Here is a 16,422-nt window from a genome sequence, read left to right on the forward strand (position 1 = left end):
ATTGGGAGCTGGCTACCCTAGTACCCTACATGATAAACAAACACTTAGGTGGTGTCTGCTGCTTTGTAAAACAGATGGGATTAGATTAAACACTAAGATAAAAGCAAAATACTGCAGATGTTGGAAATCTGAAGTTAAAAACAGAAAATGCTGGAAAAACTCAGCAGGTCCTTCTTCAGAGGGTCATACAAACTGGTTAACTCTTTCTCTCTCTCCCGCAGCTGCTGTCAGACCTGTTGAATTTTTCCAGCATTTTCTGTTTTTATTTGGGATTAGATTAAAACAGGTTACTCATAACAATGTAACTGTGTACCATAAATGAAACCAGATTGTGCATTTCATTGATTGACTGCTTTTGGTTGGTAACAGTGCACTTTTAAACTTTGACCTGAAACACTCTGCCTACAAGGATGATGGAAGCAGAGACAATCAATAATTTCAAAAGGAAATTGGATGGGCACTTGAAGGAAATAGATTTATGTCGATGGAATGGGAGAATGAGACTGAATGGGTTGTTCTAAAGAGAATTGGCATTGACTCCATTGGCTTGGCCTAATGGCCTTCTCCTGTGTTCTAATGTAATAATGACTCAATGACAACATTTTCATTGTAAACTATTATTCTGAAATAACTAATGCGTCTCAAACTTTCAGTGAACACATTTTAAATCGAACTGCAATGAGCACTAAAAGCAAAAGGCTTTAAGCTTAAAATGTTTGAAATCTCATCTGATGAGGGACACAAATTGGCACTCGAGGGAGGCAAATGCAGTAAATGGAAAAGTTATAAACATTGAAAATGCACAGCAGGCCCTTTAGTATTTGGAAAGAAAAAGGTTAATATTTCGGGCATACCCTTTCATCAAAATACAGATGCCCATTATATTTATATTTATTTATTTTTTTTATATATATATATATATATATAGAATAAGTGCTAGAAGAACTGCAGTTGTACCCATGCAGCAACGTTGAAGTTAGAAAATAGATGGGAACAAATGAAACCTCAGGCTTTGAGCTTTTTGCAGCCCTCAAACAAATCTGCCATCAGTGAACAGAATTTGGCAAAGGTGTGTTGTCTTGGGGTTTTCAGTAAATTGTGACAAGGGCAGGAGGACAAATAGTAATTAGTGCGATGCTGCAGAAGACAATAGCTTGAATAGAGAAAATCAGTGTCTTGGCTCAGGTCGAAAATGAAAGTTCAATATGACGCTTAAACTCTAAAACTGAGCTAGCAAGCAATTGGAAATTTTCTTGGGGAGGAGGGCAATGTTGAATGTCTAAGTTGTTTACCCACAACTGCTTCACTTTGGCATCAAATAAACAACATAGCCACGAGAATAATTATCATTAGGGTTGTTGGAATACAAAGGGATTGTGTTTCATCCTCAGGAAACATACAATTAAAAACCACATTCCTTGAATTGTGATGCCATTCCTATTCCATCAATTTATACAGTAGTGAGCTTTTCCCAGCAATGAAAACCCTTTCTTTCACTGAGAAGAGCATGAAAAGAACCAAAAATATTGATTTTGTTGATGGATTGCGTTTATATAGTGCCTTGAATGTAAAGAAATGTCCTAAGCTGCTTTATGGATGGGCAAAAGTAAATGGATGACAAGCTAGGCAGAGCAACATTAGGAGGGTGACTAAAGGTTTGGTTTCAGAAGTTGATTCTCAGAAGGTTTTTAAAGGTGGAAGAAGACGCGGAGAGGTCTAAGGGAAGAATTTGCAGAAAATTATACCTGGTTAGCTGAAGACTGTGGTACCTGTTATTGAGGAAAGGAAGATAGGATGCACAGAAGACGAGTTGAAAGAACAGTGTGTTTGAGAAGCAATTATAGGGCTAAACAAAATTGCAGAGATAGTGTGAGGGGATTTAAGGGCAAGGATATTTACTATGCTACAGGAAACGGTAGATCAGCAAGACGGTGGTGAGCAGGCCTTGAGCCACATTAGCAGAGCTTCTTCAGCATCGGGATATGCAGCCATCCTCATTCTCTTCCTTGCTGGAAAGAATGCCTGTTTGTCAAACTGTTACAAGATGTTCTCCTTGTGTTTCTTTTTGGTAGATAGCCTTGATGGCAGAATCTTCCACCCTTTTGTGATGTCTGTTTTCCATTTCACGCAATGGTTTTCCACTTGGTATATCAACTTCACCATCTCTCTGATTGACAACACTTTGAACTTTCTCACAAGTTTAGCCATAATTGCAGGATTTGCATGTTGTTTCACAGGGAGATCTCAATGTCAACTGATGGCTTGCCCAGTGCTCCATGTTGTTGCGTTCTTGCGTGGTCTAACCCCGTTCTTGTTGGCGCAGTCATATGACAAAATTATACAAGTTCAGCTAATCCGGAGTTACCAATGCGGAATTTCAGCTTATCATGGGCATTATTCTATGGGATTTGCTATTCTGCTTGTGGGAATGGTTGACAACGACGATATAACCGGAATTTCATGTCAGCCAAGTTTAACTCATCGTGATTTCACTGTATATCGAGTTCCCTTTTGAAAGTTACTGTTCACCTTTTCAGGCAATGCATTCCCGATCATCAAAACTCAAAGGAATGTAGGACCTATGAACAGGAGTCAGCCAGTCGGCCCATTTGAGCCTGCTCCGCCATTCAATAAGATCATGACTGGTCTGGTTGCGGTCTCAACCCACTTTCCTGTCTGCCCCCATAACCCTTGACTTGTTTGTCTATCAAAAATCTATCTAACTCAGCCTTTAATAAATACAGTGACCCAGCCTCTACTGCTTTCTGGGGAAGGGAATTACAAAGATTAATCACCCTCTTGAATCTTAAATCTGTGTCCTTTGGTTGCTGACCCTGGAAATAATAATTTCCCCTTATTTGCTATATCAAAAGATTCATGATTTTGAATATCTCTATCAAATCCAGGGTCAACGCAAGGGCATTTGCTGCTGTAAGAGAACCTTCAGCCTGGTGCTCACCCTCCATTAACTTACGAAAATGAGTTACTCGTGGTTAATTGTTATCCACGGCCTGGTCTCAACCTCCCATTGTTCTGCACCATGGTCCCTTGATGTTGCTCACTAGGTTCCCATTCCCACACCTTTTGCGTGACCTCAACACCCTCAGCACCATGAGATCAACCAGGAGCTTCCCGATTGGTTGAAAACACGGAACCAGCATTTTTAATTATCCGGCATCATCCATTCCCCATGCATGCTGAATAGACAACCAATTTTTAAACAGTAAATGAACTTTTTTGCATTCATATTACACGGCTTGAGTACTAGAAATTTGGGCTTTGGGAGAGACACTAAGAGATTTACAGTCTTTATAACTCATGTGGAACATTCAAATATACAATTGACATATACCTGTATTATTACTGAGCAGGTCGGATTAGAGCTGATGTCATAAGAAAACGTCTGGTCATTTTAAACCAATGTTTGATACAACTTGAATTGCTCCAACAATGATTTCTCATGCATCATCATCTTTTCGTTTATAATGCATTCAGCAACACAATTTCATTAGCATCAATCACCTAAGGTGTCCCAATTATTGCTATTAAATATGCAGTTGGCTATTACATTTATTATTATCCGGGGTGGGAGGAATGTGTGAATTATCAAGCCCCACTGTATCGCAGGCCATGCCATTAATTTAATGTTTAATTTTCTCACCGAAATGGCCAATTGTGTACCGAGATCTCTAGTACCCAGAAAAGAAGAGACTCTGACCAGGCTTCTTTCAAAGCTCAGAATGATTAATTTATTTAAAAACAAAACTCCTTTTAACAAGTTACAAGTACTGTTTAACACACAATTGTTACCAGTAAGTATAACTATCTATCTCTTCCTAAAAAATTCCCCCAGCGCGCACACAGCAGACATGCACACAGACAAACAAAGGATAAACAGAGTTTCCTGCAGATATGGTCTTTGGAGGATGGGTGTTATAAAATAAAGAATAAAGTCTGCAGGGTCTCAATGCTGTCAACCTGGAGTTATCTCATGGTCCTGGTGGATGTCTGGAAGTTCTCAACACTCGCCTCAGTTTTGCAGGTCCAAATGCAGGCTAGTTACTGAAGTTTTCTATTACAAAATGGAAGGATTTGGCATGATCTGGACACATGGATGCTAACCTGGGATTTTTTTTAAAGGTCATAAGTTCACCATGGGACTGTAAACAACTGAGGGTTCTCTGGCTACAGGTTGATAGCCATGCACAATTTTAGTCAAGGTAAAGAGAGGGTGCCAGTCAAGGTAGCTTTACTTCCTCAGCTTTTTCTCCAACAAAGCTGCCTTCAAAACAAGCAGGTTCACAACTTAAGTTTTTGTCCCTCTCTCCCATGTGACTGCCTTTTTTGTCTCCCAGCTTTTCGTTAAGCAAAGTGCTTTGCAGTTCAAACAAACAAACCACTCCTCCTCATATAGGTCAGGTGATTTCTTGGAAGAGGCCTGTTTGCTTACAATTCCATGGTGAACTTATGACCTTTTAAGAAAAATCCCAGGTTAACATCCATGTGTCCAAATCATGCCAAATCCTTCCATTTTGTAAAAGAAAACTTCAGTCTTGAAAGATATGATTCTAACACCACTATAATATGTGAATTTACCCCAAGCATTCACTTGTGATTTTGCTTTTCACAGCCTCACTATATAGAGCATTATCTGATTGTGTACTGCCGTTTCAAAATATTTGCAACCCTAAAAATCAATTTCTTTGACAGTGTTGAATCCTGAATTGTAATTTGAAGTTATTGATTTTGTGATTTCAAACACAAACAGTTCTATTTCCAGTACTTAAAGTAAAGAATTCTGGTTGTTTCTCCTTTTCATATTTATATCTTAATCTCACTAATGTGACATTGTGCCAGGATTCACAAACCTCTTTGTGATCATTTGGAACAAAAGATCCAAATTGGAAATCAGCAATTATTCTAGCACAAGTAGTAAGCTAATAATGAAAGACCCTGAAATATTTGTAAATTCCAAAGTACTCCTGCCAGACTAGATTGTTGTTGCAGAAATTCTTATGAAAGAATCCTGAAGCTAGAATATCCATAAAGAAAAATGTTATGCTGCATCATTGTCCAGCAAAGGAATATATATTGGCTGCTATGCACACCACAAATTTTAATATAGTGGTTAAACTAGATTATGGTGCAGACGGTTTATTGCCATTTAATAGGAGCTCTCAAAATGTTGTATCAGACTTGCCAAGTTTCATCATCACTGCACTAAGACAATAGCCTCTCAAAATTGAAAAGATACCTTTAAAGTTACAATTTTAAAAATATTCCTTGTCAGTTGCTAGACTTTGATTTCTTGTCAAAAATTTAATTTAAAATACTTGTATTTCATTTCTATACGTCTTACTAAGTGCAATAGCATTTGCCTCTATTGTGCTAATTTGCCCTAGCTACTTTCTCCCCCCCCTCCACCACCCACACCACCCATACTACATCTTGTAACAGAAATAAAACACAAATGCTTGATTGAGTTTGATAACATAGACGCTTAAAAAGCCAATTCAGGATAGATTAGGTCATCATCAGATTATTGTATACAATCTGCATTGCATTAACTGCCTTTCAATAGTGCATTGACTGTAACTAAAAGATGCCACGTAATTGAAGGATAGTGGGTGCACAGGTATATTGTTACAATGACCACGCTAGGTGGCCCAGCCAGTGCCATAACTCATTTTAAAAGGCTACCATGTGCCCATTTTACTGGTCTGTTTACTTCCTCCTGAATTGTTTTACTATCTTCCTCATTGTTTACTGCATCACCAACTGTCATATCATCTGTAAACTTTGAATTTATATCCTGTAGACCCAAGTATAAGCTATTAATATATATCAAAAAGGAGCAGTGGTCCCAATACTGACCCCTGGGAAACTCCACTCTGTAGCCCCCCAGCAACCATTTTCCACTACCCTTTGCTTTCTGTCCCTTAGCAAATTTTGTATCTGTGCTGTCACTGTTCCTTTAATCATTTTTGACTTCAATTTTACTAACAAATCTATTATGTGACACTTTGTCAAATGCCTTTTGAAAGCCCATATGCACAACACCAACCTTACTACCCTCATTGACCCTTTCCATCCTGTCTTCAGAGAACTCAATCAAGTAAATCAAATGAAATTTAACTTTAACAAACCTGTGCTAACTTTCATTATTAGCCCATACTTTACCAGAGGACAATTAATTTTATTCTGGATTATTGTATCTCAAAGTTTCTTTACTGCCGACATTAGGCTGACTGGCCTGTAGTTGTCAAATTTATCCCCCCCCACCCCCTTTTTTTTTGAAGACTAATGTAACATTTGCAACCCTCCAGGCCTCTGAAACCACCACCTGTATCCAAGGAGGATTGGAAGTTTGTGGCCAGAGGCTCCACAATTTTCATCCTTGCATCCTTTACTAATCTAGGACCTATTTGATCCAGACCAGGTGACTTTTCTACTTTGAGAACTGCCAGCATTTTAAGTACATCCTCTTTGTGTTTGTCCTATTCAATGTCGTTACTGCTTCCTCCTTTATTGTCACATTAGTAGCATCCTTTTCCCTAGTAAAGACAGATGCAAAGTACTGATTTAGTACCCCAGCCATGCCCTCTGCTTTCAGAAGAATCTCTCTATTTTGGTCCCTAACTGCTCCATCTTTCCTTTGACTGCCCTTTCACTATTTGCTCATCTATTCTCATCCTCTCTCTTTGCCCCCCTTACTCCTTTTTTTATATCTCCCCTGTAGTTTCTATGTTTCCAGATAGGGGAGCAGAATAGAAAACAAGAACAGGAACGCAAGCTGATATACTTATTCTTCGTTAAGACAGGAATGACATTTGTAGAATGGTCCCTTTGCTGAGGGTAACAGAGGCAACTGGCAGTTTAGCAGCTTTAGGTGAAAGCAGGCAAAAACAAGGGGCCAGTCAAAGGAAACATTAGCATTATCGGTTTTGAAGTAATAAAATATAGTTGTTTAATTTATGTTGTAATATTTCATAGAGTTGCAATGCAAAAGTTGTGTTGCAGTAAATATAAAGTTACTAATTTGGTTGGTGTTTGAGTTGAATGTTTATTATTTGTGCCAGGTGCTGAAGAACATGGAGATTATAGGTGTAATAGAAGGAGGAGACATTCTTGAGGAAAGGCTGAGGTCAGTTACAGAAACTATGAAGAGGCCGGTTGGAGGTTTCCTTTTGGATGGTTTTCAGGGAAAGGACATACCCAGTGACCTGAAACTGAACTTGATTTCCTCAGTCACAGGAGAACTGCCTGAACATAAACCCAGGTAGGAGAAAATACAAAATTTGGCAATCAATGTGTCTTAATTGAACAGGCATTGATAAGCATCAGTCACCAGTACTTTTATTTAAAAGCTGTTTAGAGACATCTAACAGCAGCAAGAAGATATTAGCATCTCTGTCATTCTGATAACTGGAATACTTTTCTGATTCAACATGGTTTAACCTCACATCCACTCTGCAACAGGCAGCCGAACATTTGAGGAAATATTTCATAATTTTTTTATTGGCTAGTGTTTTACCTACAAAGCTGTGCTTAAAATACAGATCCATTGTAGGAAACTTCCTTAAGTCACAGGCACATCAATTCTTCTCCATCCTGTGAGTTCTTAGATGGACCCATGACTTGGTGTCTGTTGTGGGTATTTTCACTTTAGAATTAGTATTACACCCTCTATTGTAGTTTACATCTCGTATATAATAAGTACAATAGGCCTATGTTCTCTGGAGTTTTGAAGAATAAGAAGTGATCTTATTGAAACATATAAGATTCTGAGAGAGCTCAATGGGGTATTTGCTGTGAGGCTGTTTCTCCTAGCTGGAGGGGCTAGAACTAGGAGGTTGGCCATTTAGGTCTAAGGTGAGCAGAAGTTTCTTCACTCGGGATGTGAATCTTTGGGATGCTCAGTTGTTGCATATGTTTAAGCATTAGATTGATAGATTTTTGGGTTCCTAGAGAATCAAGGACTCTGGGCGTAGGATGGGAAAAAAAAACAATTGAGGTAGAAGATTAGCCATGATCTTATTGAATATAAGAGCAGGCTTGAGGGGACATATGGCCTACTCCAGCTCTTATTTCTTATGTTAGACATCAAACATGATGTCTAATACTGTCTGCACTGACACACATGTTTATTTCACACATCACAACTAAGGATTTACACTTTGTGCTCAGTTGCTAATCTGGGTACAAATTGAGCAACAAAGTGCAAGTTTCTGCTCACTCATTTGCTTATCACCAAATGTATGGAGGTAATGATGGCACAATGGCAATGCCACTGGACTAGTAATCCAGAGGCTCAGGCTAATGCTTTCGCTACATGGGTTTTTCGATGTACTTGCTACCCTTGTTCTAGGTGGAGAGATTGCAAGTTTGGGGGTACTTCTGTTGAAAAAGCCTGAGCTAGTTGCTGCTTTCATCCCCTAGATTCTACACATTGCTGTCACTGTATGCCAGTGGAGGATGGGATGCCAATCAAGTGAGCTGTTTTGTCCTGGATGGTGCTGAGTTTCTTGTTTATTGTTGAAGCTGCATGTATCCAGTCAACACAGTCAAATGCTTCCAACTGAGCAGAAACAACTGCCGTACATGTTTTATGAACATTGCTCTTGCTTCTTTTCACTCTACAGGTCATGATCAGATTTGAAAATGGTTCTCTGTTGAGAGCACGTAGAAGACAACAAGATGAAGTAACTCCGTGCCCTTTACCAAGCTAGTTTAAAATGATTGATTATATTATAATTAAAGAAAAAAGAAATTACCTTTACCTAGCACCTTGCATAACATCAGAACATCTCAAAGTGGTTTATAGTTAATGGTGTACTTTTAAAGTGTAATCATTGTTGCAAAGTAGGAAAAGAAGGACTTGCTTTCAAATAGTACATATGACATCAGATCGTTACAAAGAGTTTGCAGGCAATGTAGTCACTACTTAAACGTGGAAAATGTAACAGCTAATTGCACACAGCAAAGTCCCCCAAAGAGCAATGTAGTAATGAGCAGACAAACTGTTTTTCGTGATGTTGGTTAAGGGATAGATATTGGATTAGAAAGATTGGGAGACTGCACTAACTCTTCTTTGACATTGCGCTATGGATTGTTTACATCCACCTAAGAAATGTGGCTGCCAACTTGAACAAAGCGCAGTCTCACGAACTTCAGTGAGCTGGATGACTAATTAAACTGTTTTAGCGATGTTGATTGAGGAATAAATATTGGCCTGGACACCAGGAGAATTCCCCTGCTTTTTTCAAATAGTGTAATGGGATCTGCCTGTGAGGACAGGCAGGTCTCAATTTAACATATCTGAAAGATGGCACCTCTGATAGTGCAGCGCTCCCTGAGAACTGCATAAGGATGTCGGCGCAATAGATGAAGATAGAGAGTTGGAAAGGAAAAGCAGAGGTTCTAAAATTATTGGATTTGATTTGTCTCTTTCAGAGGAGGCTTCATGATGGTAAGTCGATGATGTGCATAAAATTTGTTAAAATAATTGTTGAATTTTCTTAAGTGAACTTTGTTAGCAAGATAAATTAATGTAAAGTATTATGCAAGGTGTTTAACAGTACAGAGTACCTTCCAGAATTGTTTTAGTAATGTGATCCTGTCCGATCTGAGTATTTCCAATATTTCTGTTTCTATGTGCTTTTAATCATAGTTCTTCAATTAACCTAATTGGATTATTCCAGATTGTGCGTGTTTTGTTGCACCTCATTGTTGTTTAATATTGTAACATTTATTCAAATTTCCCTTTCTCCTCCTTCCCCCCCCCCCCCAATATTAGGTTGATCCATGGGATTGGAAAGCCAGATGAAGTGCTGGAATGTATATCAAGAGGAGTGGATTTGTTTGAAGGGTTCTATCCCTATCTGATGACCGAACAAGGAAGAGCTCTGACATTCAATTTTAAATACAAGATGGACCCAGAGACAGAAGGTACCAGTTATAGAATGTCAGTGTGTTGTGTTAGTGTGCGACACGTAACAAAGGTTGCCATTGTCTCTATAGTAGTCCGTCCATATTATTGTTATTCATGGCTTGGCATAATGTGTTCTCACCTGCCTTGAGCACCCAGATCAGGCTTGCGTTAGTGAGAACACCTGAGCCACATCTGACTTCCCTCATTCACCATCTTATGTGATGCAGCCTAATCGGAGATACAGTAACTAGAACCTGGAAAATAGGACTGTGTCATTTACATTACCTAACAGTTTGGTCAGCATTTGTGCAAAGATTTGCAATCCCAAAGTGACCTGATAAGTGAGCCCTGCTATATCTTGAACTAAAGATGCTGATTTTCAATTTTCAATCAATTTTCCTGTGTTGTATAACATTTTCATCAAAATAAGAGGTGTTAATGCCGGGCACGGAACGCTTCCTATTTCCGAAACTTTGTGTTGGCATCAGTTGCTCCCAGTTCAGTTATTCCACAGTTCAACAGAGGATAAAGCTCCCTATGCTTTTTCTAACAATGTCCCTTAGCCACAGCCTCAGAGGAGCACCTCCTACTGCACTGATATGGTATTTTCTGTTTCTTGCACTAGTACTCCATAGAGATGATCTAAGTTACCTGCAAAGGAGTATCCCTAAGCATTAAGTAATTGCCATAATCCCAACTAATAATTGTGCAACTACCGATGTCTCTGACTGAACAGTATACCTTTGACATTCAGTGATATAATTAATAATTCTGTTAGCCTGGATTTTAACATTTCTAATGCAAATAGACTTCGTAGTTTTTGATATCAGCTAAAGCTATTGCTAGTTGTGCAGTTGGATGCATCTGATTGTTACGGTTTAGAGATTTGTCCTTTTAAAAGCACAAAGCCTCCATATTTTAAATATATAGTTATTGACATTCAGAATTTGGCAGCATTATGACAATTTTACTTTCTAGGAGGTTTGTCTGTGTTGGATGCAGACACCACATCAAAGAGGAATGAGTTACCTCTGATGAGGTAGATAGTTTAACAATGTCTTGGATAACTGCAAAAGAGAGCTGGTCAGCCCACTATCCTGGGTGGTAGAGTGGAATGCAGAGAAAACAATTTCTCTTTATATTAGTGTTGCCTGTTTCACAGCTGTAACTTGGTATCAGACCTGAAGCCTGTTTTTGATAACAGTGTTATTTAGTAGTGAAAGCTACATATTAACATTTTTTTGTTCCGTTTTGGATTTCAAAGCAGAAAGCGGGTATAACTGTTATCGTTTATCCATGTGTTTGAAACCATTTAATTTTGGGGCCATTGGAACCGTTACAAATTTGGATTGGCTGCAGGCTATCTGTTATTGTTCAGAGGTGTCAGTCACTCTCATGTCATCTGGTTGTCATGCTCAACTTTCACATTGGGGACTTTTAAAAAAAAAATTCTTTCATGGGATGTTTGTTACCCATCCCTACTTGCACTTGAGAAGGTGGTGGTGAGCCACCTCCTTGAACCGCTGCAATCCATCTGGTGCAGGTACATCCACAGTGCTGTTAGGAAGGGAGTTCTGATCCAGCAATAGTGAAGGAACAGCAATACCGTTCCCAGTCAGGATGGTGTGTGCATTTAAGGGGAACTTGCAGGTGGTAGTGTTCCTATGTCCTTGTCTCTCTAGGTGGTAGAGGTTGCCAGTTTGGAAAGTCCTGTTGAAGGAGTCTTGGTGAGTTGCTGAAGGGCATCTTCACGCTGTTAACACGGTGCATTGATGGTAGAGGGAGTAAATGTTTACATTAGTGTGCCAATTCAGCAGGCTGCTTTGTCCTGGATGGTGTCGAGTTTCTTGAGTGTTGTTGGAGCTGCACTTATCCAAGCAAGTGGAGAGTATTCCATCACACTCGTGATAGGTACTTTATAGATGATGGACAGGCTTAGGAGAGTCAGGAGGTGAGTTATTCTTTCAATTTCTGCTCAAAAACAGGGTTTAAAGAATCAAAATTCATTTTTACATAACTTTCCAAAGAGTGTTATCCACATGCACCAATGATCGACCATTAAACTGAAATTACAGTTTACAGTTGCTGCCACCCAGTACAGTTGAATCAAATTACTGTGTGAGAAGTCCAGTAACTGACGCAATAACTGATTAAAGCTTTCTTTAACAACAGATTTCACCTACTGTTAACTTGTAAGGCAGGAACTGAGAACAGTAAGAGAACATGGCTCTAATATGTGCTTTGGATTATATTTCAGTACTGGAAAAAAATGGCTGTGGGGATATTGAGATTAGTAACAAGGCCTTGGGCAATGAGGGCAAGATGATTCCTTTTACAACTGACCTGAGAAGTGAACAGTAAGTGTCACTGAATTTTTAATAAATTGTCTTTAGTACATGCAGTGGAGTATTCAGTAGAGTTTCTCTTTAAATGTTGTTTTCCTTTATAACTTAACAAAAAATGCACTGTAGGAAAAACTGACCCTGTTCCCCCTCCAAGGGCTCCTATGGTACAGTATCTGGTCAATTGTCAACTCTGTACAGTGAATTAAATGATTTGATAAATTTTGTCAGCACTGATGGTTTACTTTGGCAGTGAGTGTTGGATATCCCTGCTTTTTTTTTCTAGTTTCCCGTTGGACATTTGCTTATGTCTATAAAAAGCATAATGCCCAATATCATCAGTGAAATAGACATACTGCAGGAAGATCCCTGTGCCCTGTGTCGCTTACGTGTTCATTCCAGTATTATTTTCTTCCATTCAATTAGATCACCCCTTAACCTTCTAAACTACAAGCCTGTGCCAACCATTTTACCTTTGTGGCCCCTGAAGTGTGTACACATAGACTTCCAGTGTGAGTGACGGCAGATCTGTCAGAAATGGAAGACCTGCCCTCATTGTTTTTTCTCGGAGCCCTCCCCATCAAAGCCCCTTACCATGACCAGGTACAATCCAGCTAAGTCAGCCCAGGCCAGTGATTAGTTCAGGAGCTTTCTGCTCTGTATGATTCACTACTGGCCATTATTTGTACCCACTGCACCATCTGGCCATTCTGTTTGTTTTATGGGACTGCTCTTATTGGACACTGTAAACTGTTTTGCTTTGGAACACAGAAATGAATCCCATAGGGGATCATTCTTTACCAGCAGTTGTACCCACCTATAGAAATAGTGTCTTCTGAATTTCAGTTACTTAGTTTGCAAGGATATTTACATTACAAAAATGGCATTATTGGATAGTAAGTAACATGTTTCTGCCTCAGTGTATTAGTATTGATTAAATAGATGACTTGAAGGTGAATTCATTAAATAAAATATAGTGGCATTCTTGTAATTTTGCATTCCCTGGTTAATGTCATTCACTTTCATTTTTTTGACTACTCCTAAAGTTTGGAGCTCATTGTGTATTGTTTAAGCAGTCAATGATTCCACAGTTCGTTTTGAGATACCTATTTGATGTTTGTGTGATTCTTAATGTTCAGATTCCGTGGTGACTTCAGGGCCTTGCTGGAGGGCTGTTCCTGCTATTGCTGCAAGAACCACACGCGTGCCTACCTCTACCACCTTCTTGTGACAAATGAGCTGCTGGCTGGAGTCCTTCTCATGATCCACAACCTCCATCACTACTTTGGATTCTTCCAGTCTATCCGTGATGCTTTGAGAGATGACAACATGCAGCAACTTAAGGAGCTCATTACAAAACAGAAGATGGAACATGAACATGGTTAATGATAATAATAATGAATATGATTGACAAGGCAGGTGATGGGTATCCAAAGTATATAATGGTTTTGACACAGACATTGCTTGCTAACAGATGCTGCAATGAATTATTTGGACCTACTTAAGTGTCAATCAATTACTTTGACATTTGATGATACTGTAGTCTTAACCTTGTAGTGCCCAGCATCCCCAACTCCTCCATCATGTTATGTATCATTCACATTACATTAATGTGTGATAGTTGAAACTGCACAAGGAGTTTGAAAGCTGTGCTTTGACTCATGCATGTTTTCATCAGTGAGAGCAGATTATTTTTTAAGAAAATGTTTTACTTTGAAAGTGTATGAATACAAGAAGTCCAGTAACATTCTGTTGGAATTGACAGTGCTCCGCTCTGATGTGTTGAATTTCAATACTCACACCACTACCCCCAACAAACATGTTGAAATGGATGACTTTTCTGACTTTTTTTTACCTTTCTGTTTTTAACATTCCTATCTAATTGTGAGTGAATGTGGCAGAGATACTTAGAAAATGCTTGACAGAATTGAATTGCTTTTAACTAAAATCTGCACTCACTGTTTTAGAATTTACATTTTGATGGCTGAATGTGCAATTTATGCACCAACAAGATCTTTGTCCTTCACTGCCACTGATGTTAAAAATGCGGTTTTGGATGGGTGGAGAAGTTCAACTTGCAGCCGTTGGTTTTGCACCTGTGGGGTGCAGGGAGGCCAATATGGCATCAAACTGTGAGGATCAGTGGCATCCAGCAAGTCCGTCCAAAGCAGGTGTATGCTTGCTTTTACTAAACAAACCTGGATCCAACACTGGCTGTAAGATCCCCATATCAATTCCACTTCAAGCTCCTCACTTAGTTGAACCAAGACTTGAGCATCCTAACCAATGGTTTTTAAAGGAGCCACAACATTTTTTCAAAGTTACGTTTTCCTGGAAGTCTGGGGGAGCAGGTGTCCTCTGCCTGGATCCACATAACCACTGCAGATCATTGCTGGCCTGGGGAAGCCCCCCCCCCCCCCCCACACACACACCCCACATCTTCCTCTTTTTAGTCATTAATTGAGCAGGAATTTTGTGCAAGTTGAATTTCTCCTCCAGTATCTATTTTTAGTGCCCCAATTTACTCAACTCTAAGGTATTATTCCATACTCATTAGTAACAATGAGTTAATTCTGCAGATTATCAATTCATCAATTTAAATAATTATATTATACTTCAATCTTCCTTTCACAGTTATTTTAAAAATTAAGCCTGTATGAAACAAGAAAAGGGACCTATTTTATTTAATGCATCAAAATTGGCTGCAGACATTTTAGACTGTAAGACTTATAGAACTTCCTTTGCAATTTAAAAGCATTTGAAAATATGAAAATTGAAAGCTGAAGTGCTACCTTTTTATTAAAGCAGGTATGTTTTATCTATTCAGATGCTCTTCTACATTATTACAACTAATGATATTTCTTACAAAGATTGGCTGATCTTTTATGATATTGCTCACAGAGTAAACATAACCATGTGATGTTCAGCTACCAAGGTGGAGCTACGTTTCATCAGGCCTGTTCCATTAAGGCTACAACTTTGATATTGCCTATGGGAAAATAGTCGGAGAAGGTAAATTTTGATAAAATGCTGCAGATGCTGCAAATCTGAAACAAAAACAGAAAATGCTGGAAAAGCTCAGCAGGTCTGATAGCATCTGTGGAGAGAGAAAAACAAAGTTAATGTTTCAAGTCCATATGACCCTTCTTCAGAGATATACATTTTGAGATTGACTAGAGACTAATTGTTGTTTGAAGCTTCTGTAGATTGGCAGCTGCTTCTAAACCTTTTCTTCTGTCCTTGGGGAGAGACTTGGTTACCAAGTGAAGGCTTTTTAAAAAAAATACCTTGACACCTTGATGTGTGACATGTATATATGCTAGACCTTTTTTATACTCTTCGAATTGTTATTCAAGGTAGTTGTCTTTTGCAAATCAAATTTTGTAATAAAGAGGACCATTTACTGTTAAGAGCAGGGGAATTCTCCCAATATGATTGAAACATGTAAGATCCTGAGGGGTCTTGGCAGTGTGGATGTGGAAAGGATGTTTCTTTTTGTGGAAGAATCTAGAACTAAGGGTCACAGTTTAAAAATAAGGCGTAGCTCATTTAAGACTGAGGTGAGGAGAATTTTTTTCTGAGGGTCGTAGTCTTTGGACCTCAAAAAGCTGTGGAAGCAGAGTCTTTAAATATTTTTAAGGTAGAGGTAGATAGATTCTTGTTAAGCAAGGGAATGATAGGTTATCAGGGGATGCAGGAATGTGGAGTTGAGATTATAATCAGATTAGTCATGATCTTATTGATCGGTGGAGGAGGCTCGAGGGGCTGAGTGACTTACTCCCGCTCCTAATTCATATGTTCATAGGTAATATTTATCCTGGGCAATAGTTATCCTTCAAACAAAATATCACTTTTTAAAAAAAGAAGATGGTATTTAGTTATTATCATGTTGCTGTTGTGGGAGCTTGCTGTGTACAAACTGATTGCCATGTTTCCTACATTATGACAGTGACCACACTTCAAAAGTACTTCATTGGCTGTAAAGCACTTTGAGATGTCCTGAGGTCATGAAAGTTGAATAAATGCAAATCTCCTGTTTTTTTAAATCTATTGAACAAACTCTTATAAAGCATTAGAACAAAGGCTTTTCTAATAATACTATACTGACAGGGAAATAACATTCAACCAAGGGAGAGCTAGGTGGCAGTG

The 16,422-nt window shown here is 38.8% G+C and overlaps 1 protein-coding gene across 1 annotated transcript in view; it reads left to right on the forward strand.

Annotated features, from left to right (window-relative positions):
* qtrt2 (queuine tRNA-ribosyltransferase accessory subunit 2) overlaps positions 1-15,095 on the forward strand; it is a 35,069-nt gene extending 19,974 nt beyond the window's left edge. Inside the window, exons 6-9 of the mRNA XM_041211901.1 lie at positions 7,080-7,279; positions 9,797-9,948; positions 12,189-12,288; positions 13,413-15,095. Coding sequence (XP_041067835.1) covers positions 7,080-7,279; positions 9,797-9,948; positions 12,189-12,288; positions 13,413-13,659 — 699 coding nt within the window. The 3' untranslated portion in view covers positions 13,660-15,095. The remainder of the gene's footprint in view (positions 1-7,079; positions 7,280-9,796; positions 9,949-12,188; positions 12,289-13,412) is intronic.
* Positions 15,096-16,422: the final 1,327 nt, after the last annotated feature.

Source organism: Carcharodon carcharias, chromosome 18 (genome assembly GCF_017639515.1).
Source record: "Carcharodon carcharias isolate sCarCar2 chromosome 18, sCarCar2.pri, whole genome shotgun sequence".
Classification (NCBI taxonomy): Eukaryota; Metazoa; Chordata; class Chondrichthyes; order Lamniformes; family Lamnidae; genus Carcharodon; species Carcharodon carcharias.